Raw genomic sequence first — 16,853 nt, forward strand, 5'->3', positions numbered from 1 at the left:
CAGAACTGATGGAACTTTTGGACCAGATGGCCCAGAACCTAGTGTTCTTGTGTGATGCGTCCGTGGATGCGGCTCCCCTGGTTGGCAGAGTTTCAGCTGTGGGGATTGCCCTGCGGCGCATGGTTTGGCTGAATAGCTGGTCGGCTAACTAAGCTTCCAAGAAAACCCCGACATTGGCGACTCAATGGATGAGTTGATCAAGGGTCTGACTGGCGGGAAGAGTACTCTTCCTCAATCCTCCATAGGTAAAATGCCCCATGCTAAGCGGGGTCTTTCCTTTACTGCTCATAGATGTTTTTTTCGACCCCCCCCCGGGGCGCAAGAAAAAGGTAAGCTATTCAGAGCTTCTGGAGGGGCTAAGAAGCACTGGGGCAAGTCCAAGGCCAGTCAGTCCGGTGCTGCGGACAAATCCTCTTCGGCATTAAGGGGCGTTCTCACCCGTTCCTGGGGTGGGGGGACGTCTGCATCCTTCTTTTAAGACAAATGGGTTTGCAAACTGATTTGTTCCGGGTACAAAATCGAATTTTGGTCGCGGCCGGGGGACAGTGTTTTTTCATTGAAATCTTCACCTGTCTCCAGAGCGTTTGAAAGATCTTCGGGAAGCTGTGCAGGCTCTCCTGGCTCAAGGCGTGATCTTGCCGGTTCCTCCGCAGGAAAGCGCTCAAGGTTTCTATTCAAACCTGTTCACAGTGCCCAGAAAAGAGGGCAAGGTGCGTCCAATCCTGGACCTCAAGGCTCTGAACCACTTTGTGTGGGTGCAGAAGTTTTCAATGGAGTCCATTCGATCGGTGGTTGAATCGGGGGGGGGGGGGGGAATTTTCTGGCCTCCATCAATATCAAAGATGCGTATCTCCACGTCCCCATATTCGAGGGACATCAGCAATTCCTCCGCTTTTCGGTGGCAGAGGTGCATTTTCAATTTGTGGGATATCTGGACGATCTCCTGTTGCGAGCAGACTGTCATTCAGATCTGTTGACCAACATCTGTTACAGTTCAGACCCTTCAAGAATTTGGGTGGAAGCTCAATTTCAGGAAATCTGCTCTGATGCCATCTGTGCGGGTCACTTATCTGGGGCTGACTCTCGACTCTGCTCTGGCGAGGGTCTTTCTCCCCTTGGAAAAGCTTCAGAAGTTGCAAAGGGCGATCAGGTTGCTGATGAAAACCGATCAGTCCTCCTTGCGGGCTTGCATGAGGGCTCTGGGCCTGATGGTATCTACCTTCAAAGCGGTCCCGTTTGCTCAGGCTCACTCGAGGCCTCTGCAGGAAGAGATTCTGGCAAAATGGAACAGGGATCCTTGGTCACTGGACCAGGAGATTAGTTTGAGCCATCTCACGAAGTCGGCTTCCTCCTGGTGGATTTAGTCACCGGTTCTGTGTCAGGGTCTAAAGACAAGGGATCAAAAGCCGGTGCCTCCACTGGAGGTTCCAAGAGGACCTGGTCTGGCAAGCCAGGAGCAGGCTCTTCAAGACATGCAGAGAAGGTTGCCTCTGCATGAAGGGGCGCCCTCATCTGTATCTGGGGGGGGGGGGGGGGAGTCTTTGCTGGTTTCCAGATCCATGGACCTCCCTGGTATAGGACACATGGGTCCAGGAAGTTATTCAGTCATGCTACGAGATTGAGTTCGGTCTTATCCTCCGGAAAGGTTCTTCCCTTTCAATCTGCACTTGTCCCTAGATCACTTACGGGTCTCTTTGGGGTAGCGCAAGACTTGATCTTTCAAGGGGTAAATGTTCCAGTTTTGATTCGGAACGTTTTAAGAATTTTTTACTCCAACCCCTTTTCCCAGGAAGGAAGGCAAGGTACGTCCAATTCTGGACTTCAAGGCGCTAAACTGCTTGTGCGAGTACAGAAGTTCCATTCACACAGTAGTGGTGCCCCTACATCGGGGATTTATTTTCTCGCTTCTATTGACATCAAGAACGTCTACATACACATTCTAATATGTGCTGGTCACCAACTCTTCCTCTGTTTTGCCGTGGATGAGGAGCATTATCAGTTTGTGGCGTGGACCTTTGGTCTCGCCTCAGCTCCTCGAGTCTTCACAAAAGTGTTGGCCCCGATGCTGGCATTGTTTGAGTCCGAGGGGGATCACGGTACTGGGGTACCTGGATGATAATCTTCTGCGAGTGGAGTCTCCGACTGCTCTGATGAACAACTGGAGATTGGGCTGCAAACTCTTCGGTTGGATTCTGAACCTTCAGGAATCTGCTTTGGTTCTGTACACCAAAACTGGACTATCTAGGTCTGACTCTGGATTCTGCCTCAGCCAGCGTGTTTCTTTCTCTGGAAAAACTCCAGACACTGCTGAACAACAAGCTGACTTGCCTCCTGCAGACGGTCATCCCTCCGGGCTTGCATGCGGGTGTTGGGGACTGATGGGGTCCACCCTCGAGGCGGTCTGTTTCACAGTTCCACACAAGATCTCTGCTAAAGAGATTCTAGTGAAATGGGACAAGGATCCATGGTATCTAGAGGTGGCTTGGTTCTCTGGCACTTCGACAGGGAAAATCATTTATCCCCCTGTACTGGACGGTTGTCACCACGGATGCCAGCCTGTCTGGGTGGGGAGTTGTCCTCAGCACAGATGTGCTCAGGGGGTCTGGATTTTAATGTTCTTGAAATCCGAGCAATTAGCCTTTGTCTGGCTCATTGGACAATTCACCTTCAGGGGTGTCCGATACAAATTAATTCAGACAATGCCAAGGTCGTGGTTTATGTCTATCACCAAGGGGGCGCAAGTAGTGTCCTGGCGGTTTGGTAAGTAGCTGGTATTCTAAGGTGGGCTGACCGGTTTGTTCCAGCCCTCTCAAATTTCTGCGACGACTCCTGTGCAGGATCAAAGCAGAAGGGATACCTCGTCGGTCTTTGTATGCCGGGTACGACTGAACACCGATGCTCCTTAGAGACTTCCTCTCAGGGAGGATCTGCATTCCCAAGGACCGATTTTTTTTTTTTCCACCCTGCTCTACAGTCGCTGGCTTTGACGGCTTGGCTGTTGAACACCAGGTGTTGAAGTATGGAGGTTTGTCTAAGTCGTGATTCATACACGGTTGAAAGCTAGAAAATCTACTTCAAGGAAGGCCTACCATCATATGTGGAAGACATGCGTGGTATGAGTCTCTTGGGGTTCATCCTCGCTCCTTCTCGGTGGCTCGGATCTTAACCCTCAATGGGGGGTTGAACAGAAATTTGCCTTGAGTACCATCAAGGGCCAGGTGTCTGTTTTGGTGTTCTTTTTACAACGACCTTTGGCCTCACACTCCCTGGTGCTTACCTTTCTTCAGGGTGTCCGACATTTGTTTCCTTCAGGGCGGGCTCTGTTGCTGCTCTGGGATCTAAAATGTGTTGCTTCACGCTCTGCAGAAGCCTCCCTTTGAAAATATTCGGGAGATTTCCCTGCTTGCCCTGCCCCAGAAGGTGGCATTTTTTGGTGGCTATCACCTCTGCACGCAGGGTGTTAGAACTGGCGGCGTTATCCTGTTGTTCACCTTATTGGGGATTCACAAGGATAAGATGGTGCTTCGTCCCTGTCCGTCATTTCTTCCTAAGGTGGTCTGTCATTTGAATGAAGACATTGTGTTGCCTTCCCTGTGTCCCAGGCCAAACATCCGAAGTAAATTGTCTTGCATGCATTGGATGTGATCCGGGCAATTGCGGTGTACCTTGCAGCTACGAAGTTTTTTAGAAGTCAGACTCTCTATTTGTGCTCACGGGCGGACCTCATGAAGGGTTGTCCGCTTCTTCTGCAACCATTTCCAGATGGATCAGACAGACGGTGGTTCAGGCCTATTGCATCAGGAGTCAGGTTCGTTTTCTTGTCAAGGAGCACTCTACTAGGGTGCTTAATGTCTACTGGGCTTCCGTTAACAAGCATCAGTGACGCAGGTTTGCAAGGCAACCACCTGGTCGTCGGTGCACACTTTTACAACATTTTTATAAAGTGGATGTGTTGGCATCTGCGGATGCTTCCTTTTTGGTCGCAAGGTTTTGCTGGCTGCTGTTTAGAGGACCTGGTCCTCTTTGCGGGTGTATTTGTTTTTTTTCAGGTGAGCTCCAGTTGTTTATGGTTGAGCTCCGTTACCTGGTTGGCTATGGTTAACCTTGGGAATTTTTTTCTGCTTTTTTCTCATCCCTCATGTTTAACACTGCTTTGGGATGTCCCAATGGTTAAAAAGAATCAGGAGCTGTGTCTGTCAATGAACGAAAGAGAAAATTGAAATTTTGGCTTACCGTAAAATCAATTTCTCTTTTGTTCATTGACCAACGCAGCACCCACCCCTCTGTGGAGTTGGCTTTCCTCTGACACTGCTTGTAACAAAACGAAGTGCCTAAAGCGGAGAGAGGGTGTATACCCCCTGGGACTGCCCATAGGTGTAGTCAAGCTTTTATCTGCCTAGTGTCCCATTCCTGTAGGGGGCAGTTTAACCCAATGGTTAAGAAGATTCAGGAGCTGTGTCTGTCAATGAACATCAGAGAGAGAGATTTTGTTGGAAGTCAAAAATCCCATTTTATAAATTAATAAATAAAAAATAAATATATATATATATATATATATATATATATATATATATATATATAATATACACACACCCTTCCCAAATTGCCTTTAAGGACAGCACCTGGAGAGCGTGTAACTCCACCCAATTTTCCCAGGAAACACTGCGGCTTTTAAAATCCCTCCTCTTCCACCATGCCTTCAGTTATTGTGTTTCCTCCGCCATGGTGGAAGCTCTGCAGGGAGCAGTGCCTAGTTGGGGGTCTTGCCTGGGTGCCCAGGATCTGCGTGTTGTGGGCTGGCCTGGCAGTCCAGACGGGGAGCCGTTCTCTCGGCAGTCCCCCGCATGTCTGTCCTGGGTCCCATTGTTTAGCATGACCGGTTTGGTGGTGGGTCAGCGATGGTCTGAGGAGCCATATCCATAGGGACGCACAGACCTCTACAGGCTAGACAACGTCTCCCTGACTGCCATTGGGATGAAATCCTTGGACCCATTGTCAGATCCTATGCTGGTGCAGTGGGTCCTGGGTTCCTTCTGGTGCATGACAATGCCCGGTCTCATGTGGGGAGAGAATGCCCCCCCTTGCTTGGCCTAAATCCAATAGAGCACCTTTGGGGCATTCTGTTTTGGTCCATCCGACGCCACCAGGTTGCCCCTCAGTCTCTTCAGGAGCTCAGTGATGCCGATCTGGGAGGAAATACCCCAGGACACCATCCGTTGTCTCATTAGGAGCATGCCCCAACGTTGTCAGGCATGCATACAAGCACGCGGGGGCCATACAAACTACGGAGGGCCATTTTGAGTTGATGCAATGAAATTTCAGCAAATTTCAGCCTGCTGCATAATTTTTTCACTTTGATTTTCAGGGTGTCCTTTAAATTCAGCCCTCTGTAGGTTGATCATTTTCATTTCCATCAAACTATGTGGCATCCTTTAGTTCCTAACACCAGTCCATAACCGTATGGATATTCAGCATGATATTTTTCCACATTGAGATCTGTGTTTTCAAAGTGTTCCTTTAATTTTTAATTTTCGTGCAGTATGTGTGTGTGTGTGTGTGTGTGTGTATATGTGTATGTGTGTGTGTGTGTGTGTGTATATATATATATATTTATACAGTATCTGACAAAAGTGATTATACCCCTCACATCTTTGTAAAAAAAAAAAAATTATAACTTTTTATGTGACAACACTGAAGAAATGACACTTTGCTACAATGTAAAGTAGTGAGGGTACAGCTTGTATAACAATTTACATTTGCTGTCCCCTCAAAATAAGTCAACACACACAGCCATTAATGTCTAAACCGATGGCAACGAAGGTGAGTACACCCTTTAAGTACAAAAATGTCCAAATTGGGCCCATTTTCCTCCCCGGGGTCATTTAACTCGTTAGTGTTACAAGGTCTCAGGTGTAAATGGGAAAGAGGTGTGTTAAATTTGGTGTTGTTGCTCTCACTTTCTCATACTGGTTATTGGAAGTTCAACATGGCACCTCATGGCAAAGATCTGAAAAAAAATTGTTGCTCTACATATAAGAAGATTGCTAAGACCCTGAAACTAAGCTGTATCATAGTGGATCAAGACCATACAGCGGTTTAACAGAACAGGTTCCACTCAGAACAGGCCCCGCCATGATCGACCAAAGATGTTGAGTGCACGTGCCCAGCGTCATATCCAGAGGTGTCTTTAGGAAATAGACGTATGATTGCTGCCAGCATAAGAGATTGAAGGGGTGGGGAGGGTCAGATTGTCAGTGCTCAGACCATACACCACACACTGCATCAAATTGATTTTGCATGGCTGTCGTCCCAGAAGTAAGCCTCTTCTAAAGATTATGCACAAGAAAGCCCGCAAACAGTTTACTGAAGACAAGCAGACTAAAGGCCCGTACACACGTACCGATTGTCGGCCGAAAAGATTCGGCCGACGACCGATCGGCCGATTTTCGGCTTGTTAGTATGATGCTTCCAACAGCCGACAGCGCACTTTTGGCCGAACAGAATCTGTCGTGCAAGCATTAAAATTTTTGTATGCCGACACCAGAACGGCCGATTGTTCGCCAGTCAGTACAGAATTCGGCCAACAGACAGCAGATTTGCAAGACTGGGCATGCTCAGAAAAGAAAAAACACAGGGAAAGTTAACCATCACATGACATCACTTCTGCAGTCGGCTGTTGTTGGCAGACAAAATTCGTGTGCAGTCTTTTGCACTTTTCAGCGGACACGACAGCCCGGGGACAAAAGACGGCCGATCGTTCGGCCGACGATCGGTACGTGTGTACGGGGCTTAAGAACATGGATTGCTGGAACCATGTCTTGTGGTCTGATGAGACTAAGATAAACTTATTTGGTTCAGATGGTATCAAATGTGTGTGGCAGCAACCAGGTGAGGAGTACAAAGACTAAGTGTGTCTTGCCTACAGTCAAGCATAGTGGTGGGAGTGTCCTGGTCTGGGGCTGCATGAGTGCTGCCGGCAATGGGGAGCTACAGTTCATTGAGAGAATAATGAATGCTAACATGTACTGTGACATAATGAAGCAGAGCATGATACCCTCCCTTAGGAGATTGGACCGCAGGACAGTATTCCAACATAACGACCCCACACACATCTCCAAGACGCCCACTTCTTTGCTAATAAGCTGAGGGCAAAGGTGATGGACTGCCAAGCATGTCTCCAGACCTAAACCCTATTGAGCATCTGTGGGGCATCCTCAAATGGAAGGTGGAGGAGCGCAAGGTCTCGAACATCCACCAGCTCCGTGATGTTACCATGGGGAGTGGAAGAGGACTCTAGTGGCAACCTGTGAAGCTCTGGTGAATGCCATGCTCAAGAGGGTTAAGGCAGTGCTGGAAAATGATGGCCACACAAAAAAAATTTACACTTCGGGCCCAATTTGGACGTTTCACTTAGGGGTGTGCTCACTTTTGTTGCCAGCAGTTTAGACATTAATGGCTGTGTGAGTTATTTTGAGGGGACAGCAAATTTACACTGTTAACAAGCTGTACACTCACTACTTTACATTGTAGCAAAGTGTCATTTCCTCAGTGTTGTCACATGAAAAGATTTGATAAAATATTTACATAAATGTGAGGGGTGTACTCACTTTTGTGAGATACTGTGTGTGTGTGTGTGTATTTTAATATATTTTTGAAGCAACCTTTTCGATGGGGGAGGTAAAAATGGCAGTGAAGAAAGCAGCATTATACTTGCAGTCTGTTAGCCTGTTTTCCGAAACTTTGCTGTGTAGCAAAACCCCTGGCACTGATCCTACTTGACCCCACAAATTGGTCAAAGAGCTGTGTGATCTTGATTACATTGGCTCCTACTAAATAATGTAACGTGGTCCGGTTCAGTGAAGACCAGGTTGCAAAGGAGGTGGGGGGGACATAACCTGGGTAAAATTAAGGATTTTGTATGAGAGTAAAGCTGGCAATAGACAGTTTGAAACTTGGCTGGTTCAGCAGGGACTGGCCGATATTTGAACCATGTAGAGGCAGGCTGTCGGATACATGAAAAGAAACCAAAATAAATAAGTTCTGTAATTTAAGTTATGTGTAATAAAATGGATTGACACCGGGAAAAAGTATTGAACACATGAAGAAAGTGAGGTGCAAAAAGACATGGAAAGCCAAGACACCAGCTGAAATCTATACATAATTGGAAAGCAATCCTGCCCCTTGTCAGTGCAAATTAATATCATCTGGTTCAGTCTCAACTGATGGCCTATAAAAAGATGTCTCATTACCAAGGTGTCACACAAAAAAACTCTCATATTGGGTAAAAGCAAAGAGCTGTCTCAAGACCTCCGCAACCTCATTGCTGCAAAATATACATATGGCATTGGTTACAGAAGGATTTCTAATCGTTAAATGTTCTAGTGAGCACTGTTGGGGCCATAATCCTTCAAAAGAACATAATTTCACTATAAACCAGCCGTGACCAGGTGTTCCTCAAAAGATTTCTGACGTAGGAGTGAAAATAATTCTCAGAAGAGTTGTCCAAGAGCCAAGCACCATTTGTGGAGAGCTTCAGAAAGACCAGGATTTTGTAGATACAATTGTTTTAAAGAAAAAGATCATGTACTCAACCACCATGGCCTGTATGCACACTCCCCACACAAGACTCAATTGCCCACACAAGACTCAATTGCCCACACAAGACTCAATTGCTGAGGAAAAAGCATGCTGAAGCTGGTTTAAAGTTTTTTCTGCACAACATTTAGACAAGCCTGTGAAATACTGGGAGAATATAGACTGGTCGGATGAGACCAAAATTGAACTCATTGGATGCCATAATACACACCTTGTTTGGAGGTCAAATGGCACTGCACATCACCCCCAAAACATCATACCAACAGTTTTGAAGTTTGGAGGTGGGAACATCACAGTGTGGGGCTATTTTGCAGCATACGGTACTGGCAATCTACCAGGATGATGAAGATGAAATGAGGTTAGGCACAAACACAAAGCCAAGGAATCTTAATTGGTTTTAAAGAAAATTGAAGCTGCTAGAATGGCCCAGCCAATCACCTGACTTGAATCCAATAAAAAATCTATGGAAAGAACTAAAGATCAGAGTTCATAGAGGCCCATGAAACCTTCAAGATTTGAAGACTTTGTGTGAAAGAATGGGCCAAAATCACACCTTAGCAATGCATGCGACTAGTTTCTCCATACAGGAGGCGCCTTGAAGCTGTCATTACCAACAAAGATATTTGTACAAAGTATTAAATACATTTCAGTTAGTGTGTTCAATACTTCTTCTTCTGTGTCATTCCATTTTATTTCACATAACTTAATTTCTGAAGTTATTTGTTTTGGTTTCATTGTAAGTTTGGATTGCATGGGTCATTACCGATGTGGTGAAAATTGAATGTCAATATCAACTTTAAAAAATATTTTTACCTAGACAAATGGTGACATGTTCAATACTTATTTTACCCGCAGTATATGTTCATGGGGGGCAGAGCTTTCTGTGCTGAGTGAGCTGCTAGCAGTTTTTTGACAGCTCAATCACTGTGCTGTCGGTCTCTACTAATGATTGGGAGGCTGCAGGACTGGGTTCTGATCACATATTCACAGCGACAGCCAGTCACAGTGCTCATGTGAACGGCCAGTCCTTCCTATTTAAGGGATGCCAGAAATAGGTGGGAAGGGGTTGAAATAAACCCCACACTCATTGGTGACCAGTGGCACTTTACACCACCACCACCTTTACATAAGAAACAATCCCATTGTCATTAGTTGTCAGTGGCACTTTAAGACACCCACTTTCACCTTTTTATCCGCCAATCCTTCTTCCTGCTGTGTTTGCAAACATTCGGTCCATGCACAATTGAGGAAGGGGAGCTTCCTTGTAAATGGGTTGAATGATTCACAGCAATCACAAGGTACAAAGCCACCCTGGCTCTGTATGTCATTTACTGTAGGCTGAGCACTTTTTACAATGTGGAAGTATGCAGGTGGTTAATGCCTAATCTGTTAAACACCTTTATATAATTAATGCAACTCAAAAGGGACTACTAAATCACTGACAACTGTAATGACTTTTTCTGTTTTATATGTTTCAGAGTGCTCTAATATTTAAAAATATCAGGCTGTGTGGTTTTTGGATAACTCAATGGAAAAGAGACCGACAACACAGTAAGTACCTAAATGTCTTGGCACCTTTTTATTGTTATGATTATTAGAGCCATTGCTGACAGTCATTTTTTTATTTCTTAAACACAGGACACAAAGTTCATAGTCATGATTTTTTTGGGTTATGCTGCCACCATTAGCTGAATAGACACTGGCCAAACAAAGGCAGACATTTCCACCAAGGCATAACAAGTTCACCTAAGCCTAGGTTTGTAGCTAGTGTCTGTGAAAGAGTCCTCGTAGGAGGAATCTTGGAGTCCAGGGTTGTTTCAGCCACAGAATACTACAGTGGGCTTTCTAGGGGTTAGGATGTGTGCATTAAAGTTAGCACTGTCAGACTCTTCTTCTCCTAAAGTCCCTTGTCTGTGCACTCTCGCCTACAAGGAATGATGTATGCCAACTGGGCTTACCCATAAAAGGTGTTTTCACCCCATGTAGGTGGAATTCCACAACAAATGGAGCTCTTTGGATGTTGATCCAGCTATTTCCTTCATAAATATCCACTGGGACTGTCAGGGTCTTAAGGCCCCAGACATCACAGATAAGAGGTTAGAAGCCCTCCTAATGACATCCCCCTCTATGGTAATGTCTTAAGGTCCCTAACTCACATTCATTCATTCATTCATTCATTCATTCATTCATACATACATACATACATAGGGTAATTTTAGACAGGTTTCATCCAATTAACCTACCAGCATGTCTTTGGAGTGTGGGAGGAAACGTATGCAGACACAGGGAGAACAAGGGATTAGTTAATTTTGAACTATGCCTTTTTCTTCCCTAAACCTAGGTTCACACTGAGGTGGGTTTGAAATCGTGCAAGTTCAGCTGAACTCACACGATTTCAAACCTTAATTTTCAGTCCAAATTCGGGGGCGATTTCACAGACATCTGTGTGGGTTCCTGCACAGATGTCTATTGATATTGCCCCCCCAAAGTCGTCAAAAGTAGTGCAGAAACTACTTTTGGGATACTGTGTGGCGCCACAATGTCGGCATCGCACTGATTTGAACCGTGCCCTTGACATGTCAAATCGGAACAATGTGAACGTGTTCTAAAACCCCTTTCTTTTCTGCTTTGCATAATTGAGATATAGGGCATGCAGGTGATTCTCATTGTACCAAACTGGCCTGGAAGGACGTGATACTTGGACCTCATCAGGATCCTGACTGACTCTCTGATGTTTTAGATTTGACCTTTGGATTGTGTGGCTCTTCTGTTTACCACCCAGCTTCTCGATTTACAGGCTTTCAGAGTACATAAGAATTTGGGAAGTGCATTTCTTCTTGTCAGCGCTGGGCTCGCAGCAGCTCTTTTCTCTGTGCTCTGGCTGCTCAGCTGTCGGATAATTGTCAGCACTTATTTCCCCAATGGCTCACCTGGTTATTATTATCTGCTCATCATTCCTGCCTACAGCCAGCCCCTTCTGGCTATTTAAGCTGCCTTGTTCATTCCTTTCCTGCCCTCGCCGTGTCTCTCTGCTGTATTCTTGTTAAAGACTTTGCCCAGCTGACGTCCCTTCTGGTCCCGGATCTCAACCTTCTGCTTCCGACTACACTAATTTCTGGCTCCCTGATCACCGGCTTGTTCCCCCGTTTTTGGCTTCCGAACCCTGGCTGCATTTAGTGCATTTTTTGTCTGTCTGATTCAAGGTTCCTGACACTTCTGTTGCGAGAGAAGGAAGCTCTCTGTGGGACAAGTCCTGTCTTTTCTCCAGTCTGGTTTGGATTGGCATTTAACCTCAAGTACCTTCAAGGGTCACATCTTGGGGCTTAGCAGTTCTATTTCAAAGACTGCTTGCCTCTCACTCCTTGGTGAATGCCTTTTGTACAGGGTGTTGCTCACATTGAGACTGGCAGTAGATAACATCACTCAAAATTTCCACTCCTTTTTAGTCCTCCGGTCTATACTGGGTGCATGGAGATTTCATAACTGTTTGCAGTGGGTGGATGGCATGCTGTGTATCAGCATTTCCTGAATCGTTTTTTAAGCATTGTGATGTTACTGTGTGTCTCATTCCTTCTTTTGGCTCACAAAAGGTTTCTTAGAAACTGTCTTTTACGACTAAGAGAAGACATAGGAATATTATCATTATATAGAGGTCTTCTCTTGCCTTTCTTGTCGCCATCACTTCTACAAGGTACGTTCCTGGGTTGGCAACCTTGACCTTGTGAAGCACAAAAGGGTTCTTTACATGTTCAAGTTGCTTTGAGGCCCAGGGCCTCTTTTTTTCTTCCCTAGGTGATTTATTTTATGCCGCTTTAACCAAGACATTGCTCTTTAAAAAATCTCAGCTACAGCTCCCTTAAACAGTCTGACACCCTGTCATTGGCTGAGAGTGCTGATCAGGAGCCAGTCAGCTACTGGTTTTCCAGCATGCGTGTCCGACAGAAGCCCGCTGGCAAACACACGGTCCAAATTTTTTTTAACCGGACGATGTTTCCTGACATTCGGCCCGTGTGTACGGGGCTTTAAGGTCCTTGTAAATGAAAGCCTACTTCTCAGCCCACTATTTCTAGGTGGATTTGACAGCCCCATCATTAATTCTTGATTTTAAAACTGCAAGGTTTTCCCTTTCCCTGTCAACATGCAGTCACCAAATTGATTAATGTTTCTTTTGGCTTTTAAGCATTAGGCATCTGTTTCTCAGACTTGCACGGCTGCTACCTGGTATTTGGTTTAAACTATGTTTAAATGTTACCAGGTGGACAGCCAGACCTCAGTTTATGATGACTTTGGTCGTAAGGTTCTTCATGCTGCTATATCGGCTGTTGAGCTCCCTCTGTTAAACAGTTGGTTCTCATGAGCATTCTAGCCTTGGTTTGCTGTGTTTCTTTTGGATGTCCCTATGTACCTGAATACGTTTTTTCCTGTCCCATAATGTATGATCAAAAAAAGCAAGATTTTTGACTTCCTGCAAAATCCTTTTTGATGGGATACAGACCCCTTCCAGCGGTTTTCTTCTTATCCACTCCTGCTGCTTGCTACAAAACTGAGGCATACCGAGAGTGGAGGTGGCTATACTGCGCTATCTTTACATATAATTTGCCAGTATCCAGTTTCCCAAAGGTAGCAGCATAACCCAATGTACCAGATTACTTCTCTTTCCAGTAATGTATTCCTGGAAAAGGATGTTTCTGGAAATCTGGGCACCTGTTGGTGGCACTGTGGTCTTTAAACCTGAAGGGTGAAGTTCCGGTGTCCAACAGCAGTCTGCAGCTGATGCTGGTTGTTGGGGAGTGTATTTAGCCCCTCCTTCTAGCTTACCATCATGCCTCAGCATTTTGCCCTTTGTGCCAGACATCCTGGACTTCTTCCCCCGATATCTTGTTCCTTTTAGGTACAAGGCAGCAAGGGTAGCAGGTACAGAAGCAGGATCAGGACAGGAACAACAAGATCAGGATGTTTGACGCACAGGGCAAAATGCTGAGGCACTGCCGAAAGCTGGAAGAGGGGCGAAGTACCTCCTAATAAATAGTATACAGTGCGTACTGATTCCTGGAACCTGCTGGCTGCTTGGAGTTTGGCTGCTGTGCCCACATTCATCCGGCAAGTGTTGCTTTCATATATATGCGGTGTGGGGGCTTTTAAATATTTTTGGGTGTTCCTTAGTTTATTAAACTTTTATTTTCCTAAAATTGTTTTTCTTTTCTTTATTGGTAGGCATAGTGCAGGTGTGACATTAGGGGACCCCTGACTTCCTCTTTTCAAGAGGACCTGTTAAAGCTGATCAAGCAGAGACTTTGCTTAATCAGCTTCTAACCCTGTGCAGAGCAGTCCGGGTTTGTCACCTCTGAACCTGAAAACACCCTGAGCTGAGCACTCCCAGGTTCATACTACCCATGGGAGATCAGCAATGTGGTGATTTCTGATTTTTTGGAACTCTCCATCCTGACACCCACTATGGAGATCCTGGGCAGCCAGGAGGGACAGGTGAGCCCAAGACATATGGTGATGGTTGGGAGGAGATGTTGTCAGGTGTGTATTTGTGTGTGGGGGAAGAGATTGGTTACTGTACATGTAGATCACTGTACATGTAGATCACTTATACAAGAACTCCAGGAGCTGTGAGTAAAAGTATAAACGAAAGCCTGTAAGATGTCATGTACATGTTAGCGCAGTCACTGACGTAATAGTTGCAGCAGCAGCAAAAAGGTTAATGGCTATCAGAGTTTTGTCTTTTATTTTGCATGACATTGTCCTTTCTTTTGTACCCTGGTCTTCAGTAGATCGTGAGGAAATCACCAAGATGGTGCGTGACCTCTGTGATTTGATCCGTAGAGGAAGGCTTGTTCCTCCCCCTTGTTTCCACTGGCCATTAGAAGAATTCCTCCAGGCCTTAAAGGCTGCCCAGACTCCTTTTCTATCCCGGAAACAGATCCTGACTATGTAGCGAGGCACTGAATTCATTTAATTTAAAGTATACTAAAAGGCAAAACTTTTTCCAAAATTAAAAAAAAAAAGTGAGTGGAGGGCCTAGAGTGCTTGTTTTTATTGCTGTCTGTGCTCCCCGTTAAAGAGACTCACCCTCTCTATTTATCCTCTTTATCATTATCAGTGACAGTAAAAGAAAATTCCAAATTTTGGGTTGTCCCAAGAACAATTAGAGGGAAAATATTCCAATGGGGACACTAGTTCTGGTGACCCATGGGTCCCAAAGAAATTCCCTTAATTTGCAGAGATTTCCTCTCACTTCTGGTTTTGGCTATGGGACAGAAAGTTAAGGGAAATCTCTGCAATGGGACACAGATGGTGAGAAAAAAATCTGGCGGGTTATAACCCCCCTCTACCCAAAATGAAAAAAGTTTTGCCTATAGTTCTACTTTAGGCTGTATGTCTAATTCTAATTACTAGAGCGGAAAATGTATATTTATAGATGTACTTTATAGATATATATTTTTATGCTAGCAAGCACAGATGTCTTAAGTTTAAATATTTATTCTAAAACGTGAAATGTGATTACATTATAAATACTGTTTTATTGTATTTTTAAGTGTATGTATATAATGCTTCGTAGCGTCTTCAAAATATATTGTCTCATTCAATAAACTGACGTTTTTGTTCTTTCTTTCAAATAGATACTATATATATATATTTTTTTCCTGTAGTCTATTGAAATTCCACGTGCATTTTTCCTTTATGGTCCTATATTTTGTTATGACTTTTTAACTCCAAATTTGTTTCCTTCACCACATTCCAGTGATCTATGCTGGCATAGATCAGTAACAGCCACAACCCCATCACAAGCATCCTCGCTTGTAGAGAGGGGGCATGTTTGCTTAAGCACCCCCGTTCACATGGGTATGATTTTGACCGGTCAAATCGCAGCCTATTGCCGGCAATGGCACTGTCTCAATTGGTGCGGCGCCACACAGATTTCCAAAAGTAGTTCCTGCACTACTTTTGGCGATTTTGGGGGGGACTTCAATAGACATCTGTGCATGAACCTGCACAGATGTCTTTCAAGTTGCCCTCAAAGTCGGCCTGAAATGCAGCTTTGAAATCGTGCGAGTTTGGATAAAGTCGTGCGATTTCAAAGCCATGTTCATTGTGAATGAGGGCTAAGTTGGTTAAGTATTTAAAGCGGAGTTCCACCCAAAAGTGGAATTTCCGCTCATATGCTTCCTCCCTCCCTCCGGTGCCACATTTGGTACCTTTCAGGGGGTAGGGGAGAACGGGTACCTGCGGTGCCGTCCCTCGGAAGTTTGGCTCCTTCCTCCACCCGAGCCAATCCGAATTCCCAGCGTGCTTCGCGCATGCACAGCAGGGACCCCGCTCGTCAGGCCGCAAGGCTTCACTGCCGGGTTCCCTTAAAGCCAATGGCAGCAGCAGCACCCGAGAGCTGATAGAAACATCGGCTGCGGTGCCGATATCGCTGGACTCCAGGACAGGTAAGTGTCCTAATATTGAAAGTCCACAGCTACAGTATGTGTAGCTGCTGACTTTTAATATTTGGAGGGGGGGGGGGGGGGATGGCACTCCGCTTTAAGCTCACTGGGCAGCAAGGATAAACTCTAGTGGTTATTTAACTGCTGTAACAGAAAGTTGAAAGAGGTTATGAAAACGGAGGTTTCTGGTTCAATGGCAAAGGAACTATTTCTGTGACTTCAGTTGGGTTTAAACTATTCTTAGTGGTTCTTCTTTCCCTTGCTTCTGGGTTATCCCCTCGGACACCCTATGCTTGCCTTCTCTGTGTATTTAAAAGCTGGAAAATGCTAGGTAGCATCCTACTATCGTAAATTTCGCCATTTTGTATTTGACCAGGTATTTGACTTATGCAGTCACTTTCTGTCTATATAAACATTCATTGTCATCGATTTTGTTCTGGAGATGTTTGTTTGCACTTTAGCCTACATAGTACATGATGGCTTATGACCTTAACAAATGTGAATTTCATTGTGTCTGTTTGTTATGATGCATACCCTTTAAAATAAAGAATTATAAAAAAAAAATCTATTCTTAGTGGCACTACTGGTTTTAGACTAAATTGGTGTTGCATATGCTACAATTAAGTACTGTGTGATAGGGGTATCTTAACAGAACAAGAGTCAAGAAAGCAGTACGGGCAAAACAAACTTCCCAAAACAGTCGTAAAATAACACCTCGTTAGAAGCAGATTAAAACACATACATCAACCAAAGTTAGTACTCTGATGACAAGGAGGTTGGGTGGTTTCCAAAATGTGGACTTCAGCAATTGGCAGCATT

The 16,853-nt window shown here is 45.0% G+C and overlaps 1 protein-coding gene across 2 annotated transcripts in view; it reads left to right on the plus strand.

The window, feature by feature from the left end:
- The window catches only part of MECR (mitochondrial trans-2-enoyl-CoA reductase), a 51,550-nt gene extending 36,996 nt beyond the window's left edge, over positions 1 to 14,554 (plus strand). The window contains exons 9-10 of one of the 2 annotated variants that reach the window (XM_082247189.1): positions 10,074 to 10,146; positions 14,373 to 14,554. In XM_082247189.1, coding sequence (XP_082103315.1) covers positions 10,074 to 10,146; positions 14,373 to 14,539 — 240 coding nt within the window. In that variant the 3' untranslated portion in view covers positions 14,540 to 14,554. The remainder of the gene's footprint in view (positions 1 to 10,073; positions 10,147 to 14,372) is intronic. The other variant, XM_082247190.1, reaches the window with a different exon arrangement.
- The last annotated feature ends 2,299 nt before the right edge of the window (positions 14,555 to 16,853 follow it).

This window comes from Pelophylax lessonae (assembly GCF_965119305.1).
Source record: "Pelophylax lessonae genome assembly, chromosome: 2".
In the NCBI taxonomy this organism is placed as follows: domain Eukaryota; kingdom Metazoa; phylum Chordata; class Amphibia; order Anura; family Ranidae; genus Pelophylax; species Pelophylax lessonae.